The sequence below is a fragment of the Numenius arquata genome, chromosome 1 (genome assembly GCF_964106895.1).
Source record: "Numenius arquata chromosome 1, bNumArq3.hap1.1, whole genome shotgun sequence".
NCBI classification, from domain to species: Eukaryota; Metazoa; Chordata; class Aves; order Charadriiformes; family Scolopacidae; genus Numenius; species Numenius arquata.
The window spans coordinates 124,690,246-124,716,147 of record NC_133576.1 but is presented as its reverse complement, the minus strand read 5'-3'; the positions used below and the strand labels follow the sequence as shown (position 1 = coordinate 124,716,147).

Below are 25,902 nucleotides of genomic sequence, written 5' to 3'. Positions count from 1 at the left end.
AAGTTTTCCCTTCATTTGCTCCCTCTCCTTTTGGCATGAGTGCCCACAAGCGCCGAGCGCTTCCCTGCTCTCGTCCCTCTGCTCCATCCTCTGCTGCAAACCCCGACAGCGCGGAGGGGGCCCCGCTTCTCCCGTGCGGAGCCCCCCGCCCTGCCCGGCCCGGCCCGGCCGGGTCCCCCCCACTCGCTCCGCAGCTGCTCCGCGCACGCAGATACGCCCTGCCACCTTCATTAATAATAATTGGTACTTAATAACACCGGCCCCAAGCCGCCCGGATGATAGGCTGCAGCGGCTGTGCCTCACCCGCCCCGCGCAAAGCCAGGAGCCCCGACCTTGCCTGGCCCCCGACACAAACTTCCGCGCCCGCGGATGTGCGAGCGGCAAGAAGGGAGGGATAGGAGGGGGAACGAACAAAAAAAAAAAAAAAAACCACAAAATACAAAAAAACCCTCAAAACCCCCAAAACGTCGCTTTCGCCGTGGCTGCGACCGCTGGCGCTGCAGTGCGCCCCCGAAGTGGCGGGTAGCTCCGCGGCGTGGTGCGGGGCGGCGCGGAACAGGAGGCGCGGAGCTGCTCCCCGCCCGCGGTGGCGCGGGCGGTGCGGGAGGCGGCGGCGGCGGCGCGGGGGGGGGGGGCGCTGCACGGCGCATGTCCGCCCGCACCGCGCCACGCCGCCACTAGACGCTGTGTGTCCCCCCCCCCGCCGCCAAACTCACCACCATCTTCTGCATGTGCAACGTTCGCAGCCGGACAGAAACCGCTCCCCGGCGATGGAGACTGCGGGAAAAATCCGGCGCGGCGGGATGGCTTGCTGAAACGGCGACCGGGAGAGAGGCAGAGCGCGAGCGAATAGCAAACAAATAAAACAAAACCAAAAAAAAAGAAAAAAAAAAAAGAAAAAAAAAGGAAAAAGAAAGGAAGAAACCTCTCTTTTTCTCCCCTTTCCCTCTTTTTTTTTTTTTTTAAATTCTTGATTTTGTTTGTAGCCACCTCGTCCTCAATGCCTCTCTGAGCAGCATCTAGCGAGCGAGCGGGAGAAGGCGAGACTGAGAGGCAAAAGAGAAGATGAGGATAATTTGCAGACAGCTTGTCTTGTTGTTTTCTGGCTTTTGGGGACTAGCAATGGGAGCTTTTCCTAGCAGTGTGCAAATAGGTAAGCGCTGCATTATTGGGCTGTGTGCGTGCGTCCAGGGCTTCAATCCTTTCCAAAGTGAGTTGGGAAGGAGGCTCTGAAGGCAGTTTGGGGTTTTCTCCTCCACCGCTCATCCCATTTCCCTGCCTTCTTGGAAAATCCGCGTGTATTTGTGTATGTTTGCCTCGATCTGTGTGTGTATACATACATATGCGCGCGTGTTCGCGTGCGGTAGGGAGGATGCTTGCCTTTTTGCAGAACTCGTTCCAGGTGCGGGCTGTGGAGGATCGGTGAGGGGAGGAGAGGGCTCGGGGATCATGCCCCTGGGCTGCTTCAGCCCCGTCGGGCACCCCCTGCTTTTGCCTGGCTCCCGGAGGGATTGCGAGTTAACGTGCACCGGAGGTTGCGGTAGCCGGCAGGGATGGGGGGTAAAAGGCAACGCTGCCCGTCTTTTCCTCCTCATAGTTGGAAAGTTTAGGATTTTGTAGGTCTCTCCGTGTAGTCCTGTGCCCCTTCCTCACCCCTTTCTCATCACCTTCTGCTTCCCTCCTTTCGGATGTGTTTCGGATGGGACGCAGCTATCTGAATTCTTTCCAGCTCAGCTCCATCACTGCATCATTTCTCGTGGACTTGTAAAGATGCTGCTAATAAGGCTGAGCTGCTCCCTGTCTGCACATGGCTGCAAAGGAGCAAAGTTCATTATATTCCTGTTCAGTGCAGGTTATCCTACACTGAGTTGGTATTTTCTTTTCTTTTTTTTTTTTTTTTTTTAATCCAGAAAGCATCGTTCCCCTTAATCAGCCCGCCACTTAACGTAAGAGGCTGTTGAGTAGCTGATTTACCAGTGTGTTCGGTATCAGGGAGATGGAGGCTAAACACTTTCAAAGGTCACTGTAATCATGACAAATCTGGGTATCTATGTATGAAAGGCTGGAAACTGAGAAGTCAGAAAAGAAGCATGAATGCATCAGGGAGGTTAAAATCGATCGAGGGCAGTGATTTAAAGGCAGTGGTTGTGATTATGAATATGGTTAGTTCCTTATCCATTAAAGTCTCAGGACTTGCCTTACTGTGTAGCTTTGGGAGAGACAGTTGCTTGGTGTTACAAGATAGGAAGTAGCTTGCAAATAATTCACCCTGCTTCCTTTGCTTTTTGCTTTTTTCTGTTTTTTGTAGGTGGTCTCTTCATCAGGAACACAGATCAGGAATATACTGCTTTTCGATTAGCAATTTTTCTTCATAACACCAGCCCCAATGCATCCGAAGCACCTTTTAATTTGGTTCCTCATGTAGACAACATTGAAACAGCTAACAGCTTCGCTGTAACAAATGCCTGTAAGTAAACATGCCATTGATCTGACCACCTTACGGGTAAATTGCAGTGGAAATAACAGGAAACCACATCGTTATCTTGCATTGCAAATACATCAGTAAGTCTGTCTTCAGTATAGATACCCTTTGCAGAAGAGCAAAAGGGGCAGCAATCCTTGTTAGTTTCTAACTGGAGCAAAATCCCCTCTCCTGCCTTCTGCTGACTAACCTGATGTGACATTTACTTTAGTGTTATTACTGTAGTTTCTTGCCTCTTGGTTTCTATGGAGATGAATTTTGTTGTTGTAAAGAAAAATTATGAATGTCTCGATCAGTCTGTAAACCCCACAGTTACTCTTGTTCGCATTTGGGTATGGTGTGCCTTGCATGTGTTTGAAAATATGTGATAATATTTCTGCTCACAAATGCTTTTCTAATGGCTGGGAAGGAGAGAAGGAAGCAGTGGTGTGCAGGATAATATATCTGAGTTGGTTGACGCTGCAGTTGATCTGGTGATGTCACTTGAGGCAGCCCTGCTCTTATATTCTAGGTTGTAAATGTCTCTTATCATCTCGTAATGCATACATCCTGTGGATATGTCTCTATGCATCCATACATTGGTGCCAAATCAAGTTAGTATCTGATCTACTTGATTTCACAGACCACCTCAACTGGAACAAATATCCTCCTTCTACTATATATTTTATACACACACACCCCCGCACACACACAGATGCACACACACCATGGGAGGAAAACAGAAAAAGAAATGCCCTTACCAAATGAGGTAAAATTTACTTTTTCTTTTTTAAAGGAAAGTATAATTAGCTGAACTTCCTACGTTTAAATCAACTCAGGGTCTTTAGCGGTGGTTAAAACACGTGCTGAATAGTGCTTAATCTCTGAGAGTGGCAAAGCTTTATTTCTATTTATCTTCATGTATGTCTGCCTTATAAAAAGGAATTCATGTTATTATGTAAGACAGTGGGATATGGTGTGGCAAAGCTGAAGACTGTAGTAGCATTACTACTTTGATGTTCGTATTTCAGGACTCTATAGGTTTTCCTCTGTGGCCTTTAAGTTTTCAAATCCCTCCTCTTCATTCAAGAGTGAATTGCCTCTGGAAGTAGATGCCCTAAGCAACATTGCTGAGCGAGTTTAAAATAGAAATGTACTGGAGAAGGTCTTAGTGCCTTTAAAATACGTACTATGTTTCTCTCCACTTTCTCACAGCTATCTCTGTGGCACTTTTTAATATGTAAACATAGAATGTGCTATGCAGTTCTCATGTATAATTTATTGAATGATTGCTAAATTTATTTACATGAGTCTTTGGTACTCCAAGTTTCAGATGACCATGCCACCTTATTTAACAGGAAAAGCTTCTGAGCTGCCAAAATGGCTCCATTCATTTTATGCAGGGAAGATTGATGTCCCATTAAGTGTGAATTCTATATTAAGCAATGTATTAGTTGTGTTTAGCGTAAAAATCAATATCAGATTCCATAAGGAGAAAACATTTCAAAAGGTGCTTTGAAACTGGAAGGAATCAGATCTATGCAGGTGTAGTTCATTGAGAAAATATGACAATATATGTCAACTTTTGCAGGCACTGATTATATATTCCATGAAGACAAATGACACAGTAGCTTTTTTAAACTTTCATTTTTAGTGAAAGAGGAGGGGACTAAAATTTTTGTGTATTGAAATCAGTAATTTTAGGTGAAGTCAGTTATTTTAGATTCTGCCTATGCATCCAGTTCTACCAAATAATTTCCGAGGCTATTGTTACTTTTTGGGTAAAGGGTATCGCACAGTATTTCCATTTGAGCGTTAGTGAATCGATTCTGATTTGCATAAATTTTAAATTGTCTAATATTGAGCCACTTCTCTGTGTAAGACTAACACCATAGATTCAAAAAGGGGTTGCCCCAAACTTTCCTCATTTAGACTATTTGCAGCAAATTCTTCTCTCTCATTCCAACCACCTTAGGTTATGTTTACCTTGCGTTGTTTTAACTGAGGAAAACCTGTCCCCTTATGTTTGCTATTATTTATAGAAATAATGATTCATAACTGCATCCTTTTTTTTTTTTTTTTTAATGGAACCCAGTTTAAGTTCCAAAGAGTTCAATGACTTGGAGATGATGAATCTTTATGGTATGGAGGGAGGCAGAGAAGGAGGGGGGGAAGGTAAATGTATATGTTTATCTGTGTGTATGCTCATATAGTTCTGTACATGTCTGTATTAAATAGTCATAATTCTACAGGCCTAATTTAGGTCTGTACTTCCCACTTAAACCAACTTTTTTTTTTTTTTTTGCATTATTCCAAGTTTATATTTATTCCACATTTTTGCAGTCTCGTGCCTGTAATCCGACTGCTTCTGCTTTTTTAAAACATTCTAATACTGACGAATATTTTTTAAACAACAGATTTTCTCCTAATGGAACGTAGGCAAACTGACTGACAACCGAATGAACATATCGCTTGTCCCTTAAGCTAAATATGAGCAGAATCCTGCAAAAATCAATTGTCTGATAGCTGGAGGACACCAGCTTCCATGTGATTGAATTTGCTGGCTTGACAGAGGCTTCTAAAGCGCAGATGTGTGAGATTTTCTAACCTAATTAAAGAACCCCCACCATCAGCTCTGAATTAAGTGATTTCATGGCAATATGAAATGATAACTCTTTGCTGAACCGCTGTGAAACAGTGACTTTGGATCTTGTTATTTGTGAAGAAATTACTCAGCGCACACATCCCCAAATATACAGTACAAAAGCCTTCGAGCTGCTGGACTGAAATGAATATTCATGTGAGTTCAAGCGTAAAGCTCTGAGACATGACCAGTTGCCTCTATTTCTGTTTCCATTTGCTGCAGCAGTTACTTGTGAAGATTCAGGGCCTGGCCCCTTGCGTGTGTCAGGGACAGTAAACAGACTATTTCAAAGGATTATGGATGGCACATTAGTAGGTAACTCACTGCAACATGGAAAAACTTGAATATTTTTTTCTTTTCACTAGATAAAAACATACAGCCAAATGTACACCCGGGAGTACTTTTGAACTGGAATAGTTTTGTATATTCTGTTTAATATCTATCTTTTAATGGTTATCTTTCACAATTTTGTTTTCTTTAAACAGGCCCAGGACATTCATCTTTTTGTTCTAAATCATTAATGCACATGAAGCAGGTTTCTTAAGCAGATAGAATCTGTTGTAAGTTTGTAAAATTGATCTGATCTACATCAGTTTGGAGATAGTCCTCTTTCTTTCCCCTTCCCATTTGCGTGTTTTATTTAAACTCTGTTCATTTCTTTTGCACTGCATACATTATTCAGAGAATCTCTCTTACTGACAGAGAGAGCTGAAATTATTGCAAAACATGAATAGTACAAGATTCTTACTCATCAGAACACAATACGCCAGAGCTGAAACATTTGACTATTAGCATACATTGGTTTGCACATTATAAGCAGGAAATTTTGCTCATGATTGGAAATCTATCTTCAGCTTGATTTCGGATGTTGCAGTAAAGCATTGTTTTTTGGAGAGGATTGTATATATTTATTCTTTATCTGAATGCAAAATAATTTTCTCCACTCAATGCACCATCTATATTACATTAGTACATCTCGGCAATGCAGTCAACATTAAACCTGCTTGCCTACTTTTGAGAGGTACCTCTATAATTTTACAAAGAACCATTTGCATTCCAGCTCTTATGTGATTGTGAATTTTTCTGTTGAAGTTCCAAAAATCTTTAATGTATAACCAGTTTTGCAGTTCTTGAACAGGATTAGGCGACATGCAGAAAAAAAGAGATCAATTCAAGTCTTTCATTAGTGTTTCATACTAGAAGTAAAGCTTTTCTCTTTGAGTCTCTTTGACTTCATGTGTATTCTGAGATGAATATGTTCCTAATAAGTTGTCATAGTTTGGGGTAAATCAGACGCTCCTCTTGTTTCATCTTTTGCATAATTCAGTTCTTACCAAATTTTAATCCCAGTAGATACAAAACCTCAAAAATACAACTTTTTTTTTTTTTTTTTTTTTCATGTACCACATGGATCACAAGAAGAAAAGTGCACTGGAATTAAAAATTTCATGTCTTGGAATAACTTCCCTCTTTTTCCAAGAGTTAGTCTCTTTGACGTTTATGCCCTCCGGACTAATGCGGGGTTGATGACCTGAAGTTGGAGGGCCTGGTTCTGCCTCACCAGCATGAATCCAGTTTCTGGGCGAGATCCACCGAGGTCGGAGGCAGTCCTGAGGACAGGCAGGAACTTCCCTCATCACCATGCCCTCTCTGTGGGTCTGTCTCTGGGCTTGTGCTTGCTAGTGAGGGGAGAGGCATTGTCATTTTGGAGTTAACTTTTCTGCTGAGACATCCCAAAAGCTGAGGAAATAGACTCAAATGTAGTATTGCCTTTATATTGTGACTATCTGTCATTTTACTTACAGCAATTTCAGCTTTGATTTGCTAAGCTACATCATAATGGGATTTTCATTAAATTTGGTTATTAATTCTGCTTTATAATTACAACTCAATTTAGCAACAGGAGTGTAACCTTAGTTTAATAATCAGTGTCATTTAAAATTGTGGTGTTCTTTATTTAGAAAGTGAGGTTTTATGCAGCTGAATGGTATTTTGCTATCAAGAGCAGTACAGTATTCCCAAGGATGCAGTTTGGAGTATATTGAGAGTTACCATAAAGGCGTACCGTACGGTCAGGTTTGAACTGTAAAAGCAGATAGTGTGCCAGTTGGCTAGACAAATGGAACTGGATTAAATTGTACCCTTCTGAAATAGGATCGATTACAAAAAACCATTTAATACATGGAGTTTATCTCAAGCTGGACTCCAATTATTGAAAACAATTTCTCTTAAAATTTCTATTATTAGCGCTTGATGATGGAATCAAAGAATATGTGTGCTTGGGTGTCATTTGCCTTAAGAAGGATTCTGTATATTTTTAAGGTATAAGAAGATCCATATTCAAAGGGTTTCATAGCTCTAAATGTGATACTTTTAAATAGTGGTACAGCAGAGAGAAAATCAACCATCAATAGCTCCAATCCATCAGAGTCTGGATTTAATTTTCAAGGTTATTGTTGGGAAAATAAATGGTGGGCCTTTGCTGAAATATAGTCAGATCTCTTCAGTGAAAATTTAGAGCACGTATTTCCCTGGTATGAAATAAGACTTTTGTCCTAGCATGCTACTGGACTGGCTAAAACTGTACACTCAAAAGCTTTATTATAGGCTACAGAAATAATTTAATCTTCATTTCAGAGGATTAATAACAAAGACTACGTTCATTCATTCCTCCTGCAGAAGCCAACGCAGTGCAGTACTTCTTGTGTAGAACAAAGCACTTTAAAAGTAAATTAAATTGATTAACTTCAGCTTTATCATTGTAATCTAAGTTTGTATGCTAGTCAAAATAGCTCATGCATTTCATTTTTAGGTCTTGATTGTTTTGAGACTTGCTTGTTCACGAGAGAGGAAGCCGTCTGCTTTGATTTCTTAACAGTTTAGATCTGGGCAAATTCAGATTGCGAGCAGGTGAAGTTCTTTGTTTTGGACCAAATAATCTTTTCTCATAGTTCTTATTCCTTAATATATGACTGATTTAAAGGGGATGAAATTTGTGCTAGTGCAAAAGTGAAGAACCAGTGTAATTTGCACTGGTGTAATTAAAGGGGAAAAATTGGCTCCTCTCTGGATTTCCATTCTTCTGGGTAGTTGGCTTGAGGCAAAGATTTTTGACTAGTACAGCACCAGCTCTGTTTCTGCAACTTAGGTAGGCATACTTATACCAAAGTTACATATTGGGACACAAAGTTGAACTAGATAATTTATTCCTATGTAAATCAAGAATTGTTCTTCTGAATTTGGGAAAATAAAAGACTACCTGACCACAGCATCTTGTTTGGAAATTTTGATGTTGGTTTACTTTTAACCGTTTTCTTAGAAGTTTTATTATCTTCCTCTATGTAGTTTGGGTTTTTACATCACTTCTAATTTTTTAAATTTATTTTAAAGATCTTACTGCTTTTAACAATGCTGATATGTATTCAGTTGTTTGTCAATGCAATTAGAGGTTGAGTGTTCTTAAAAATTCTATATTAGCGATGTCTGTTCTCAGGCATCTCACCCAAGCTCAAATAGAGAGGCTGTTTTACATTTTGGCACTCGGAGGCATTTTAGTATTTTCCAGACTACTCAGCAGCACCTGCCTTCCCAATGGGAACTGCTTACTGCTGAGCACTTTGGAAAATCTGTCCTTATGTGTGTGATAACGCCTTGGTCAGCTGTCTTGTCTCAATAGTGTTTCTTCCTTGTGAGGGCTTTGTTTCTTCCCTGTTCTTTTTCCTGTGGTCCTGGTCTGCCTGATTTGTTCAAGTAATTGCAACTGTTTGTTGGGTTCCTGGTTCCTTATGGGAAGAAGATGGAACCAGAGTGTCACATACAGGTCACCTTTGTCTTGGCAATGCATTGTAAAGACCCAGCCCGTCCTTCCTCTTCAGCAGGTTCCTCAGAAGCTGATTATAGATGATCTTTATGTTAGACTCAAGGGGGAATACCTGGATACTTATTAACAAGCTACTGTTCTTGCTGGGTTTTGGCCAGCTATGCTAACATTAACAAATTCTAGTTCAAATATTGGCCCTTGTCCTGCAGTTCTTTCCTCAGGCAGAGCTGTCGGTGCTTTAAACAGGGGCTATACCTGAGCAGGGATTGCAGACTGGAACCCATTATAATGAAGAAATAGTAGGAATCAGCTTTTTTGCAAGGTGAACAGGTTCTCATTCTTTCCTCTCACAGCTTGATTTTTTAAAAAGTATTAAATTGCTTAACTCCTGTTATTTTTTAAAAAAATACATGTTTAGAAATTGGACCCCTGGTACATAATTGCCTATTTTAAAAGAATGTGATTTAGGCCACTGTTTTCTTGTATTCCACAGGCTATTTTGGTGTTGTATTTGTATGCAACCCTTGATCCTGAAAAATGCCATCTTTTACAGTAGCTTTCTATATTCTAAAGTCATGGGCAACATAAGCGTGACTGTAGGGATTTTTTTTTTTCTGTAAAAACAAATACAGCACAAGAGAAACAAAAAGCACTTACATTTTTCACCACCTTATTTATTAGACTCTTTGTGGGGAAAGGCTTTAAACACATTCCGAAGACTGATATTAAAATATATCAGCTTTTAACTATTCATACCAGTCCCTCTGTTTCTGACTTGCAGAGACCCTCTGTTGGGTAGATTCTGTCCATTTCAGCATGCACGCTCTTCCAGTTGCTTTTATGGTGCATTTGCATAGTACTCTCTTAAACCCATAAAATTTGAACTTCAGTTTTATTTGCACATCAACTTTTCGTACAATTCAGGTCTTCCCAATGAATATCCATCAAATAGGTATCTTAGGAAAGTTCACAGGTAGTGAGAGTTAATTGCTGAAAAGAATTGAGACTTATGCTTTGTTTGCCTCAGTTTTCCAATCCATTTATAAATGGATATGAAATTTACATTTTCATATTGTGGGGCAAAATGAGATGCTTGTGTTAGTATCAAAAATTCTACAAAATAATTAGGAATTATTATACAAAATATTCTGGTTTTGTTAATTTCTCTCACAGTTATGTGTTATGCTTCATTTCCTTTTGTTAAAGATTTAACTGATACCACATGGCTTTTTTTTTCAATGTCAGGGTCAGGTCTGTTTCCTCAGTGGGTAAAATGATTCATGTAATACATATTCAAGGTAGAGGCAGGGGAAAGAGAGGAAATTCTTGTAGAGCAAAGAGAGTACAAAATGTAGCATATTATTTGTTCTGTTCTGCTTTAATATTCCTGATGTACAGTGTCAGTATTTCAGGCTACTAGTTAATGTGAGATATGGGTCTGGATGGTGCTGTGTTCAGGTCTGGAAAACATTATTGAGTATAAGTGAAAAATGCTTTATCAAGCACAGATACATTCATGTAAAATTCAGGAGTAAAAAGCTATAATACTAAAAGAAAAGTGCATGCACATTAGTACCCTTAGCCCTTTGTATCCTCACCTAAGCTGATGGTGGAAAAGAGGAACAAGACTGTACAGATCCACAGCCTCAGCAGGGTTGTGTAGGACCTTGTATTAGTGATTTCCTCCAGGTTTTCTGTGTGGATCTGTCCAGGAGAGGCTTGCTAATAATGGCCCCCAGCCTTGGTCATTTGCATCTGTTTAAATTGAGAAGAGTGTTTAAGATCAGGCTTTTAAAAAACACAGCAACTGGGAGGATAATTTCCTTTGAAAATCAATAGTCACGTGCTCTTGGCTGACTCAGGAGTTTTTCTCGCTTCTACTCCAAGTAGAAAGCACAAGCCAGGTAGGAAGCCATCTCCTGGGGCTGTTTGCACACTCTGTTAGCTCTGTCTCTGCATCTAGCCCTTTGCATGGCCTCCAGTTGAGACCTGGTCAGGGGTTTTTCTTTCTCAGGTCCTTTATTTTTAAAATCAGTGTCCTTGTTCAGTGCTTCTCTTGAATGAGTGGTGAAATCAACAGGGTAATACTTTAAGTGATACATTATTATATTGATAAGAATTGGAGTTGCTTTCTGGAGGCACAAGCAAGTGTCGAACGAAAAGAATGTAAGAGGACATTGGGAGGACATACATCTGCATCTGTTGCAGGATTATATATGCCCTATGAAAGTGTGTGGCTGGCAGGTCAGGAGTAGTGCCTTATGGAAGTGATCCAAGTTACAAGTCCATATGGATAATACAGAAAAGACGTGAAAGCAGTCTAGGGGATGAAATGTCTGATGGCTACGAGCATCAGTGCTTTAAAGAAGAAAAAGTAAAGAAGGTCACCAAAATAAATGGGAGAGTGGGTAGCATGTAATAATCTTCACAGATTGTGTTTTAAGGGACCATTTTGTTCACCCAGTCTGACCAACAAGATACTAATGAGCCAGCCTCAATTAATTTCTTTATTAAACCCATAATTCTTTTTTGGTTGACCCACTTTTTTTCAAATAAATCCAGTGTTGAATTAAAGACTGAAAGAATCACAGGTAAATTGTCGTGTCATCCACACATCATTTGGACATAGCACTCACTATCTTCATCTGTGTAGGAGATGTAGGAGTAGGAGTCACACAGAGTAGGCAAGCAGAAGAAGAAATCTGCCTACTGGGTTTGTTGTTGGTCTTTAATTTAGAGAGATACCATAATCAGCATGATTTGTATCCAGTCGTCACACTTGTGCAGCTCCCAGAGCCCCCTGAGGTTTGTCCTGGCTGGTTGGTGCCATGTCTTGCCTGTGCAAAGGGGCTGTGTGGGACACCTGTAGTAGCAAGGCTTATGCCATGACAAGACATCTAAGGACTTACTGTGATGTCTTCCAAGTTCCCTTGAAAAATACTTCCAGTGGACACAAGTGATGTGTTTTTTTTCCTCTCTGAAGAAAGAACATCTCCTAACCCCACAGCAGGGAGCATGGCTTGAAGCAATAGTAATATAAGCTTGGTAAATAGGTTCAAAGACCGTTAAGTATGTTTTTGCTAACAAACATACGCTAATTCCTGTTATTTGTATTCACAGGCTTCTCTGCCTACAAATACAACTTAATGGTCATGTATGTTACATATATTTCACTTTTTATGAGCCACAGAGGATGTGAATCTATTACTGCTTTCACCTGGAGGGTTTGGGCTGTTAGCTTAAGATACTGAGAGTTATGGATTTAGCTTTGGAAGTCCCTGGTTTCATCTGCTTTGTGTGTTGGAAGAAATGGCAGCCTGAACACAGACGTGATGATGAATGAGATTTAATGCACCAGGATATTTGCAGAAAGCAAAAGCCTGAATAAAGGAATACAAGAAGGGCTCCCGTAGCTGTCTTTGATCTGCTGCGCTATTCTGAATAGCAATATGGAAAGAGGAAAAAAAGGACAAACGTTTTATTTCCTTATACCATAAATCATTAAAACAGGGAGAAATAGTATCACGAGACCTCAACAATTAATTATCGTATACTAATAGCTGTACGTGTAGCGTCCTGTTTACTAGCATTCCATCCATTAAATGGTTTACTTAAATGATTTATTATACAGTTATTATTAAAATCAGCTGGAAAATGAAAAGGTGTTTTTAGATTACTAACTCAGAAAAAGAATAGGCACAGTTAATGCAAATGCATGTGTGCAATGTATAATTGGTGAGGTTCAGCCAGGCGTTGTGTGCGATGATTTGGAGCCCAGGCAGGAGGTGGGTCTGCCCTGGTTCTCTGGGGACCCCCGCAGGCTCAGAAGTGACATATTGCCTCGAGTAAGGAATTGAATGAGTTTGAGACCTTGTGCTCAAAGTTTCTGTGTACCCTCAGTTGGGTGGGAGAAGGGGTTCAAGATACAGCAGGAGCCATGTGTTTATGAAACAGGATTATTTGATGTTGGGGAAGGAGGTTTCTGAGAGCAGAGGAAGGACTGATGTGCAGCACTGCTCACTGCATGGGGAATTCCCTGCTTCTGAAGACAGAGCAGGAAGGTGTGGCCGGTGCTTGTGAATTAGGGATTATAGCTGGTGTGAGCTGACATGACTTTGAAAAGCTTTAAGGTGGACATGTGGTTATGCTAAGCTTAAAATGTGGTACAGAGAGGGAAGTAATCACTATTCCATGTGTCTGTCCAGTGGAGTACAGTAGAGTTAATAGACACGGAAAACCATAAAACTAAAAAGCACTGTTCAAAGAGACAGTGGGAAAATTCTGTTCTCTTCCATTAGCCGTCCTCCTCTCCATCCCTGCTTTTTACTGTTACATGCCCCATCTTTTTGTGACAAAATGGGAACAGTCTACAAGAAGCACCACCAGCGGAAGCAGTGGACACGGTGCTTCCCAAGCTCTGCAGTGCTGGAGAAGTGCTGCTGCACTGGAGGCAGCAGCTGGCATCCGTGGGGCTGAGTGACCCATCTCCTTCCTGCCCTACACCTGGGGACCAGCCCTTGCCGCTTCTGGGTTCAGCACGTGTTATTAGCTCCTGTAATGTATTGATTATAAATAGCCATCAGCTTAACTACTGCAGGGAAAGGAAGAGAAGGGACAGAGCGAAAACATTTGTTTCTTGGTTACAAACAGAAAACAAATTCTATCCTTATACAACCTCAGAAAAACCGTGCCTGTTTCCGTCTCTATCTTACTCACCCCCAGCCTGCCTTAGACTCCATCATGGTCAATACTTCAATATTTTAAGGGAGTGAATGGAAGGAGGAAGTGGTGGTGTTGTACCGCAAAAGACAGTTTATACAGATGAATTGGATTGCTTTCCTCCATTCTTCTCTGGGTCTCTGACAGATGTTGAAGGACTCCTGTATTTTTATTTCCTGATGAAAGCCCCAGAAAGCCCATCATTCTTTCGGTTACTGTTTATGATGGGGATCTTTTGCACTTCAGTACAGCTGGTAGGCACCAGAGCTTCATACCTTAATCACATTTTCTTTGTCAGCCTTTCACATACTATGCTAAATGGGAGACTAGCAGAAAATCCTTTGAGCAATTACAGTAATAGGATAATAATAATTATTGCAGTTCCCTGCACTTATATAGTGTCTGTGAGATTAAAATGAGATCCAGCATAAAATTACCCCTTTGAAAAGGTGTGGATATCCCCTGCCAGGAGCATCATCTTGAGAAATTGCTCTCCATGTCCTCAACTTCTTGCTCCTTTAGCTTTGGTATGGTCAAGCAGGGCTGCATCGCCACCTTCCTATTCACGTCTGTGAGCAATCGGCTGCACAAATAGTCATTAAAAGAGAACATGAATGAAGGCAATCAGCAGCATGAAGAAGGTTTTTCCCTGTGTATGGCTATAAAAGATAGCAGAATGTTAAAGGGCAAAGTCTCTCCAGTTCAGAGGGAGCATGCTTACATGAGGTATTTTCCTTTCTTCACTGCACATCATGTAGATCCTAGGAGCATTAGTGAGAGTTAAATGCATATAACCAAAAATGTAACATGGAGGTGTAGCTTTAAGCCTGTTGGTTTCTTCAGAGGCACATTAAGATAATGCACTACCTTCCTACCTGGTCCTGTCTGTGAAAGTATTGTCTGCAAACTGTTGGGTTATTGGTACAGTAAATTAGCGGTTTCTAGCTTCTGAAATAAAATCCCTCAGGGCCTTTTCCTGGCCCCAAAAAAGTGCTACACACTTAATTAAAACTATGAAGTTCAATGTCAGTCTTTCAAAATGTTGTACCTATTGTTAGTGCTGTGATGATGATAAGTTCCTTAAGGATGTGTGACCATAATAAGCTGGTGCCATAGTTTTTTCACCAAGACAAAAATAGCAAAATGATTTAAAATCCTAGATATTTTTTTGGTGGTGCAGCCTGTAACTTTCCATATTAAGAATACAGAAGAACTCCAGCTTTTATGGGGAGTCTGCCCCTTTTTCTTACCTCTCTTGGTAGGTCCAAACAGAGATGGAGGCATCCAAAACCTTTCAGAAGACAGCAATAAAGCAGACTGTCTCCCTGCATCTGTGGTATGGGTGACTGAAGAAGCTATGTTTGTCACCTCAGTTAATGTGGCTATCCTGATGCTTGACTTCAAGAGAGCAAATAGTGGCTCAGAATTCCTAAAATCTAGGATATGCCACAATTCTGGCTCCCTGTACAGCCAGTTTTAACCCACAGTAGAACCCTGTGGAGGTCGTACTAGATGCTGCCATTCCTGATACTGCGCTGGATGTAATGCCTTTATTGGCAGCCAGCCATTCCTCATTACACGAGGAGGCAAACGTTAGAGGTTCTCACTGTCTTCTGCGGTCATCTTGACCAAGCAGAAGATACTTTGATCCCTGATGTCTATTTGGATCCCGTCCCGTGAAACTGGTGACACCTCACTGGTCCCAAAGGATTGTGGCAGATGTTTGCTGGACTATCTCGCATTTCGACCACTCCGCCATCTACCATGGTAATTCCAACTCTGTTTGGCTGGGCTGGGGACATGAGAAGAGAAGAGATGATGGCTGGCAACCCTCGCCTTCCTGGGACCTTTTTCTCCTGCACCTACACCCCACCCAGGGGAGCCCCTACCCGAGAAGGGCACTGATCTCTGCTCTCTTTTGTCAAGTGAGCAAAACTACACAGGGAGCAAAAAAAGGGTGGGACTTGTAGGACTTCTGTTCTTCTCCTCTGGAGCCTTCTGTATGTATTTGTGACTTACGTCTACATTCTGGCTTTCTCGTGCATATCTGCAAGAGAATTTGAGCAACAGTTTAATTTCTGGATATCAAACTGTTTGTTTTCTTAGGATTTTTACTTGTGTCTCAAATTATGCACTTGTTTGACAATGTTTGCCACCAGGAAAGGAGACGTGGAATGATAGGGACAGGTCACTGAGGCTACGCTACAGCCTCTTGGGATTGTGTCTTAGGTGCAGCTGCAGAGGCAGACACATGTAAAAATATCTTGTTTTCTTCCATATGTATGTAGAGAAAGCTTTACAAAACATTTAAATACCTTTAAAACTCTCTATTTTGGCTTTATGTTAGACAACTGTAAACATTTAGGAGGTGCTGTCCTGGAAGAGACTTTAAGAGACTTGATGCATTGCACATCCTGGCAGGGCAAATCCCAATACTCCATTGGAAGCATGGATGGGAGTTAATTTACTTGAACCAAGTCGTTCATTTCTGGTTGAAAGTATTGCCCAGAATTCTGTGTAAATGTATATACCTAACAGAGAGCTGTCCTTCTGTACGTGCATTTTTATACTTCTTTCAGCTGATTCAATGATGGGAATACTAATTCAGACAGCTTTTGGATTTATGGCAGTCCCTGGAGGACTTTGGCTTACAGTTATTCATATAGGTAGTTTTTAAAATTTATGACAGAAATAATAATTCTGTGATAATATTCATCCTATTGCATATTTAGAGTACCGAGTCTGAGAACAAAAAACCGAGCAGCTGGAAATTTCCAGGCCAAAGCTTTGGCTCAGTGCTCTGTTGTCCCTCACAGGGCGTGGAAGCCAGAGACATTTCGGAAACTTGAGACAGTTTTCAGAATTTTCAGAGATGTAAAACCAAAGAGAAATTTGGCCCAGAGTAGCAAATAGTATATTTAATGGTATTTTAGATGCTCTGCTTATCTCTTTCCACTTAATTATTGTTTTCCACTATTTGAGGGTGTGCACATGCACTGTAGAAGTGTGTAGCGAGTTGTCTCTGTCCCACTCCACATCCTCACAGGATGATGGTGATCTTCAGCAGTTTGTTCTGCCCCTCTCGCTGCTCTGTCGTCATCCACAGCATTGCCCAGAGCATGCTCTAGATCTCGAGAGGTTACAGCAGATCTCAGGGGTCCAGGCAGTAATGAGGGCATCCTGGAAAAATGGGAACGGGCAGCTGGAGGCGAGTGGAGTCATTTAGCAAGCTTTATGAAGGGAACCTGCCTACAGCACTGTTTAATCAGAACTGATATCAGGGATGTTTTAGAGATATATAGTTTTGGGTGATGCCTGCAATCTGTATTTTCCACGTTCCTATGATTATCTGTTGTAAGTGTGAAGTCTTCTGGTACCCAGGAATGGGGAGAAGGATGTGGAGCCCAAGTGGGCAAACAGTGTTTCATGGGAAGAAGTGAGAAACGAATACCATGTCTTTTCTTCACTCATCCTTAGGGAGAACAGAAATAAGAGCCTTTCCTCAGGCTGAGGTCATGTTTTCACTGAAACAATGTGAAAATTAAGCTTTTTTTATCTTAAGGACTAGGAAACTAACTTTGGTGTAAACCTATGACACCAAAGGGCTTTCTCATAAGGGGAAAAGCTGCCTTAGTCAATGGTTGTTTTAATTAGTGACTAAGCCAATCTTTGTTCAAATGGACAAACTGTGACGTGAAGGAAAGCCCTTCTGTAGTGAGGGCAGAAAATGTCTTTAAATTAGTGTCCTTCTAACGTTCATGGCTTTGTAAGAAGTGGGTTAGTGATGTGATCAGGTGTAAGCAAGATGAATGGTTTTCAGGTAGGCTTGGGATGATGGCTTTGCTTTGTTGTTGGGTATTTTTGGTTGTTTCTTTTGTTTTGTTTTATCTCAGATTCAAAACCAAGAACCAAGAATCTCCCATATAAATTTAAAAAAAATTTTAAAACTCCAAAGCGGGTGAGGCTGGTACACAGCTGGTACACCAGAGTGGGTGTGGTGTTGGATTAATGCTGTTTCACAGGTCATTAAGGACCTGCAGCACTGCTGCTGCCTCATCGGCACCCCCAGACGTGGCAGTGCTCCACGTAGGGCTTGTGGCACCCCTTTCCGTGGGGTGCTGGTGTCCCTGCCACTGCCATCCCAGCCCGGCGTGGCCTCAGGAAGGGACTTGCATGCACTCGGGTAAGAGGCAGGGCTTGTTTTAGGAGGGGGACCGGGTCGAGCTTGTAGGATTGTACTAAAGCTTGGGGGGGGGGGGGGGCGGGGGCTGTAGCTATTTGAGGCTATTGGAGCAAACCTGAATTAAACTCCAGCCTGTGCCATTGCAGCCCGTGCTGAGCATTGCCCACCTCCAGGCTGCCAGGGGCTGGGGTCTGGACAAGGAGCTGCCTGGTGTCTGCCCACCCGTGTCCTCGCAGGGCAGGGGGCCAGGCAGTGGGGCTGGAGAGGGCATCAGCTGCTCTTCCATAGAGGCAGGAGCCTATAAACACTGATTATTGGCCTCGGGCTTACTGCAGTGAGTACTGTCATTAAAAGCTCAATTGCAACCCCTAAGGTGAATATAAGTGACTCCAAAAATAGTTGCTTTGAGAGGAAACTTTTAGATCTTTTAATGAGCAAAATAGCTAGTGCTTGTTTGTATGCCTTGAAATTATGTGGGATTTTTTTCTTGCTCTTTAGGGTTAATACACTGTGGTCATGTCGTAAGAGCATGTCTGCTAAGTGTTTCTAGCAAGACTTCTTGAAATGCTGCCAGAAGACCTGGAGAGCTGCATACCTTGCTTTTAACACAGAGTGACAGCTTTGCATTAGACATGGTGCCACTGGATAGCCAGGATTGTAAATACCAAATTTTAATTATCGAGTATATTTATAATTCATTAATAGGAGGTAGACAAATAGACCGGGCTGGCTTTGCAGTGCAAGAAAGATAAATGGAAGATGGTGCGTATATAATAGATGCTACAGTATAATGTGTGGAATTTTTCTTTCCTCCATTTTGCCTTGCTGCAGCTATTTTGCATGAACTCTCGAAGTTGTTCTAGGAAGAAGGGTTCGAAATAGGACAAATGTACATCCATCACAAATGTTGAGAATTCTGAAACTGAGATTTAAGTACAATGTGAACTGCTGAACACAAAACCTAGAGGAGTAGCTGTAATGTTTTGTTACATTCTGTGGCAAATATTTCTCTAGTTATTTTAACAACACACATTTAAACTTTGGATATATTGAATAAAATATTTCTTAACCATGTTCTTTCCTGTTGTTCTTGAGTACATAAGTTCAATTGGCTTCATGATAAATATTCCAGGAACTGCTTACCAATTTGGGTAGTGTGATAGATGATATGTCATTAATTTAATGACATAAAACCATGTTTAGATAATGAACTTTTCACAGTCTTTCTCTGGTAAATATATAATTTTCTACTTCAGCAATTCTTTTTCAGGCTAAATTAAAAGTAGCATGTGAGAAACATAATGTATATGCAATATATCACATTCTCAGCTGTAACTTGAGTCTCGATAGCAGAGTACGCTATTGCCTAACCATCAGCTTGGCTTCAGAGGAGTAATCAGCTATAAGAAAAGGATGGGTACCTAATTTTATATCGTTAGAGATAATTATTATAACTGGGAATGTTTTAAACCTAAAGGTGAATAAATGGCACCTGTGCAATATATGTCTACAGTTTGAAATATCATTTTAAATGAAAGATGCCTTGGGAGATAGAAAATGTAAATTCTCAGTTCACAACACCCTTTTTTTCTTGTGGAGGTGTCTTCGGACACACGATAAAACTAGCATTTAATACAATGTACTAGTTGTGTGTAGGCTTAATGGCGGCTACGTGTTACGGTGCTCCTAAATGTGGTGGTTCTTCGACTGTCTGGACCAGGGCTTGGCCAGGAGGCTCCTTGGCCCCCACCAGCCCCCATGCCTGGGCATGGGAGGGCCTGGGCGATCAGTGAACCTCCATGGGGTAGCTCAAAAAGCCCTCAGGCCTACTGACTTAAGGCCTAAAATGGCAAGAAAACTAGCCCAGCTAAAGTGCATTTACACAAATGCACGTAGTATGGGCAACAAACAGGAGGAGCTGGAAGCCATTGTACAGCATGAAAGCTATGATGTAGTTGCCATCACGGAAACGTGGTGGGATGAATCAAATGACTGGAGTGCTGCAATGGATGGCTACAAGCTCTTCAGAAGGGACAGGCAAGGAAGGAGAGGAAGAGGAGTCGCCCTGTATGTTAGGGAGGAATATGAATGTGTGGAGATAAATGAGGGTAATAGTAGAGTTGAGTGCCTGTGGGTACGAATCAAGGGGAGGACCAGCAAGGCTGATATTGTGGTGGGAGTCTATTACAGACCACCCAACCAGGATGCAGAGGTTGATGAAATGTTCTATAAGCAGCTAGCAGGTGTCTCGAGATCACTTGCACTTGTCCTGGTGGGTGACTTCAACCTACCAGATATCAGCTGGGCACTCCATACAGCTGAGAGGGAACAGTCTAGGAGATTCCTGGAGTGTGTCGGGGATAACTTCCTGACACAGCTGGTGAGTGAGCCAACTAGGGAAGGAGCACTACTTGACCTTCTGTTTGTAAACAGAGAGGAACTTGTGGGGGATGTAACAGTTGGAGGCCGTCTGGGGTACAGTGATCATGAAATGATAGAGTTTCTGATTCTCAGGGAAGCGAGAAAGGGAACCAGCAGGACTGCCATCATGGACTTCCGGAGGGCAGACTTTGGTCTTTTCAAAAGTCTGCTTGACAGAGTCCCTTGGGAGGCAGCCCTGAAGGGCAAAGGAGTCCAGGAAGGCTGGACACTTTTCAAGGAGGAAGTCTTAAAAGCACAGGAGCAGGCCGTCCCTGTGCGCAGGAAAGCGAGCTGTCGAGGGAAGAGACCGGCCTGGCTGAACAAAGAGTTAAGGTCACAGCTCAGGGAAAAAAGGAAAGTTTATGTCCTTTGGAAAAGAGGACAGGCTACTTGGGAAGATTACAAAGGTGTAGTAAAGTTATGCAGGGAAAAGATTAGAGAGGCCAAAGCTCAGCTAGAACTTAACCTGGCCCTGGATGTTAAAAACAATAAAAAGAATTTCTATAAATATATTAACAGCAAGAGGAGGACTCGGGAGAACCTCCACTCTCTCCTGGATATGGAAGGTAACATAGTGACAAAGGATGAGGAGAAGGCTGAGGTACTGAATGCCTTCTTTGCCTCGGTCTTTAGCAGTGGAGTAGGGTGTCCCCCGAGGACCCAGACCCCTGAACTAGCAGTTAGGGGCGGGGAGCAGGATGAGGCCCCCATAATTCTAAGAGAGATGGTGAGGGACTTGCTCCAGAACCTCGACATAAACAAGTCTATGGGCCCAGATGGGATTCACCCGAGGGTTCTGAGGGAGCTGGCAGAAGTGCTTGCAGAGCCACTTTCCATCATCTACCAACAGTCGTGGCAAACTGGGGAGGTCCCAGCCGACTGGCGCCTAGCAAATGTGACGCCCATCCACAAGAAGGGTCAGAAGGATGATCCAGGGAACTACAGGCCTGTCAGTCTGACCTCGGTGCCTGGGAAGGTGATGGAACAGATCATCCTGAGTGCCATTATGCAACACATGAAGGATGCCCAGGTGATCAGGCCCAGCCAGCACGGGTTCACGAGGGGCAGGTCCTGCTTGACAAACCTGATCTCCTTCTATGACAAAGTGACTCGCTTGGTGGATGAAGGAAAGGCTGTGGATGTTATCTACCTAGACTTTAGCAAGGCCTTTGATACAGTGTCCCACAGTATTCTGCTGGAGAAACTGGATGCTCATGGCTTAGATGGGTATACTCTCCGCTGGGTTAAAAACTGGCTGGAGGGCCAGGCCCAGAGAGTGGTGGTGAATGGAATGAAGTCCAGTTGGCGACCAGTCACGAGTGGTGTCCCACAGGGCTCGGTACTGGGGCCGGTTCTCTTCAACATCTTTATCAATGATCTGGACGAGGGGATCGAGTGCACCCTCAGTAAGTTTGCAGACGACACCAAGTTGGGTGCGAGTGTTGATCTGCTGGAGGGTAGAGAGGCTTTGCAGAGGGACCTAGACAGGCTGGCTGGATGGGCTGAGACCAACGGAATGAGGTTCAATAAGGCCAAGTGCCGGGTCCTGCACTTGGGTCACAACAAGCCCAGGCAGCGCTACAGGCTTGGGGAAGAATGGCTGGAGAGCTGCCTGGCAGAAAAGGACCTGGGGGTGTTGGTCGACTGTCGGCTGAACATGAGCCAGCAGTGTGCCCAGGTGGCCAAAAAGGCCAACAGCATCCTGGCCTATATCAAGAACAGTGTGGTGAGTAGGACCCGAGAGGTGATCGTCCCCCTGTACTCGGCACTGGTGAGACCCCACCTCGAGTACTGCGTCCAGCTTTGGGCCCCCTACCACAGGAAAGACATTGAGGTGCTGGAGCAGGTCCAGAGAAGGGCAACGAAGCTGGTGAGGGGTCTGGAGCACAAGTCTTACGAGGAGAGGCTGAGGGAGCTGGGGTTGTTCAGTCTGGGGAAGAGGAGACTGAGGGGAGACCTTATTGCTCTCTACAACTACCTGAAAGGAGGCTGTAGAGAGGCGGGGGTCGGTCTCTTCTCCCAAGTTACAGATGATAGGACAAGAGGCAATGGCCTCAAGTTGCGCCAGGGGAAGTTCAGGTTAGATATTAGGAAATATTTCTTTACTGAAAGGGTTGTCAGGCATTGGAATGGGCTGCCCAGGGAGGTGGTTGAGGCACCATCCCTGGAGGTATTCAAGAGAGGAGTTGACATGGTGCTTGGGAATATGGATTAGTGTTGGGTGGTGTGGTGGTGTGTGTGGTTTGTTTGTGGGTGTTGTGTGTTTTTTGGTTTTTTGTGGTGTTTTTTTTTTTTTTCCATCGGTTGGACTAGATGATCTTAAAAGGTCCCTTCCAACCTAGGTGATTCTGTGATTCTGTGATTCTGTGACTTCTTTTACTCACTCTGTGTCATGCACTGTAGTTGGGAACGTAATTCATGGATGAGAAGGGGGCTTTTTTTGAATGAAAAAAAGTTCTTGTTATTTTAAAAAGTCCAAGAAAGTCAAGGGCGTGAGATAACCTGGTTCTCAGTGGAAGCCAGACACCCCATTGCCTACAGTGAAAGCCCCTGCTTATAAAGTGGTGTTCAGCAGCATTCCTTAGTCTTTTATTCACAGCTGATATTTTTCCCAAAGTGATGGGAAAAAAAAAAAAAAAAAAGAAAAAAAGCTTTTGGCTTCCCCAGTGTCTTCCACATGGGGATTTCAGAAGTGTTTGTATTGTTCATTAACTAACTTTCTGAGGGTGTCACAATTTACGTGGAATATGAAAAGATTACTTCAGCTGCTGCTCAGATGCATTTGCGTTCTGTGTGCTGTAACGTGAGAGGAGAGCTGAGCCGAGCAGACATCAGAGCAAGGCTGATGTCCTCCAACTCAGGCGGTCTGTGCAGGTGGGGAGGAAAGGAAAGGTCTCTAATTCTTAACACCAGGAAAAGTTCAGTGGCCAGTGGCCATGAGGAGAGCTCCCTATCACTGCTGCTACAGAGAACAGAAGTGATCTGGGCTGTTTTCTACCGATCAGGCATTTGGGGCCTGATTTCTCACACTGGTGTGCTTGAGGACACTCACTGCTCCAGCAGCCGGAAAGCTAATGGGTGATGTTTCACTGAATTTTCACTGAATTTTTAGAGTTGGAAGGGACCATAAAGATCATCTAGTCAAACTCCCCTGCCGAAGCAGGATTGCCCAGAGCATGTTACAGCATGTTACTCAGGACTGCATCCAGGCGGGTCTTGAAAATCTCCAAAGAAGGGGACTCCACAACTTCCCTGGGCAGCCTGTTCCAGGGCTCTGTCACCCTCACTGTGAAGAAGTTTTTTCTCATATTTGAGTGGAACCTCCTATGTTCCAACTTGTGCCCGTTGCCCCTCGTCCTCTCACTGGCAACCACTGAAAAGAGTCTGGCTCCCTCCTCCTTCAACCCACCCTTTAGATACTTATAAGCATTGATAAGGTCTCCCCTCAGCCTTCTCTTCTCCAGGCTAAAGAGTCCCAGCTCTCTCAGCCTTTCTTCATAAGGGAGATGCTCCAATCCTTGAATCATCCTCGTTGCCCTTTGCCCTTGTTGCTCATTTTTCTAAAACACGGGGCTCGATTTTCCTCCTGATTGAGTCACTGTATGTCAAAGGCAGTTTATTTTGTCTGGAAAAAAAAGTCAGAAGGGTTTCTGCTGGAGCACATACATTGGTTCACCAAATTACAGAATCAGTAATTACATGCAGTGACTTTAACCATCAACTTCTGATTCTTTTTTAGTTTGTAAAATGAATAGAATTAGCCAAAATCCCCTTCTACTAGAAGTTTCTAGGACAGACGGAAATTTCAGGAAGATGCAATGCCCAGCTATATATGCTGTATGTGCAATAGCATTTCCTAGGTAAATACATGTGGCAAAATGCCTCTAGGTCCAGTTTCCAACAGTTTGATCGTATATGTGCCAAAGACAGAAATTTCATTTTATCTAGATGTTCTCATCAGCAACAATCTGGTATTTTAAAAACTGAAAATACACAAAAAGTTGGAGAAAAGGAAATCAGTGGTGTAAACTATTCAGTGCCAATAAGGTGGCATATTTATACTTCAGAAAGAAATTATCCCCTATCAGTTAAAAGTAAATGTACTGGACAGCCAAGCTACAACTGAAAATAATCATTATTATATGATCTATCTAATGTGCATTTAGTGATTCTGCTTGAAAAACAGGGTCCAGATAGTATTGTTCTTCAAGGCTCATCTCAGAGAAAATTTGTTTTCATGCTTTTTCACAAAAATCTTTTTAAGTCAAAGTCATTACAATTACTTGTATGCGTAAAGTTAAGCATACTTCTAAATGCTTAGCTGAACAATACATTCAGAGCATTTCAGTGTTCTCCAGGCCAAAGCACAAATATTTTACAAGTGGGGAAGGAAGGAAAAGTGAAATATTTGCTTGAGGCCAAGGAACCAGTTGCCAGCAGGATTGGAAGGAACTAAATTCCCTGACTAGCTTCTTGACAGCCAGAGCACAATTTGAGATCCATTTACATATTTAGATTTAGGTGTAAGAAACTTCATGATGATTGTGTTTTATGGTTGTCTTTATTGTCTGGAAATGTTCAGTCTGAAAAATAGGATTTTTTTAAAAGAGCAAATAAACTATTACATGACAATCTATTACTAGTATAAAAATAAATAGGAATTTATGCATATTTTCTTGGTTTTGTCTTATAGTGTTGTCATGAACAAGTTTATGGCCTTAGCAATATGTTTCATTTCCCTAGTAGCATTAAAGCTGTCATTTATTTTTAGTGTGTGGTGTACAATTGCTTGTTGGTTTATCATCAAGTTTAAGATGGTATATTCCTGGAGCATGCAGTACACTTTTTCGCAGGAAAATTGATTCCCTGATTGTAAGGGGTAAGAACAGCTGCTGAGCTATTCTACTATGCTGTTTTAATTTTTGTTTTAATAATTTATTAAATATGTAGTGTAAACTTCTCACACATTAATCTTTGCCTGAAAAAAAATTCTGAAAATGAGCCCTCTGTTTGTTTTTGGGCTGCTTTTTAAGGAAAATTTATATACATGCTGATTTTTTAATAAAAATTGAAGTATGAAAACAATTGTTTCCAGAGGGAGGGATGAACTTTCAGAGTTTTAGAAATAATGGTGTAAACTAAAGTAATTTATTTCATATATTTATACTGCATTTCTCCAAAAATGTTTATATGCAACACATTTAAAACAAACAAGTGGATGTGGTTTTTGCATGATGGACTAATGGAACTCTTTTCTGAAGAAAACTGGGGATGCAAAACCTTTGCGTGGATTCAAATAGAGGTTAGCTGTGCGCTGGGGGAAGAGGTCCATGAGGCCAAACCACTCTGAAACACCCAGGACCTGTAAATAGTTGAGTGCTGGGAGAATATTCAGAGGAAATATTTACTTTTGACAACCACTGGAGATAGACGGAGGGTTGGCCTGAGGAAAAACTACCATTCTTATTTGGGGGGATGTTTCCAATCCCGTTACGATTATAGACTCCTCACGTTCAGACTGTGTTAACATAAGAACAGGCTAGACATGATGGCAGATCAACATCTTTGGACTGGTGAGGCTGACCCCCAAGTGATGCTTCCTGGAAGTGAGACCACCAGGAGAGTGCCGCTCGTGGTACTGAGCATCAGCCTTG

General features: G+C 42.4%; 1 protein-coding gene across 9 annotated transcripts in view; it reads left to right on the top strand.

Annotated features, from left to right (window-relative positions):
• The first annotated feature begins 1,065 nt into the window (after nt 1-1,065).
• The window catches only part of GRIA4 (glutamate ionotropic receptor AMPA type subunit 4), a 237,436-nt gene continuing 212,599 nt past the window's right edge, over nt 1,066-25,902 (top strand). For all 9 annotated transcript variants that reach the window (XM_074169091.1, XM_074169068.1, XM_074169083.1 and 6 more), the window contains exons 1-2: nt 1,066-1,153; nt 2,309-2,467. In XM_074169091.1, the coding sequence (XP_074025192.1) occupies nt 1,066-1,153; nt 2,309-2,467 (247 nt within the window). The remainder of the gene's footprint in view (nt 1,154-2,308; nt 2,468-25,902) is intronic.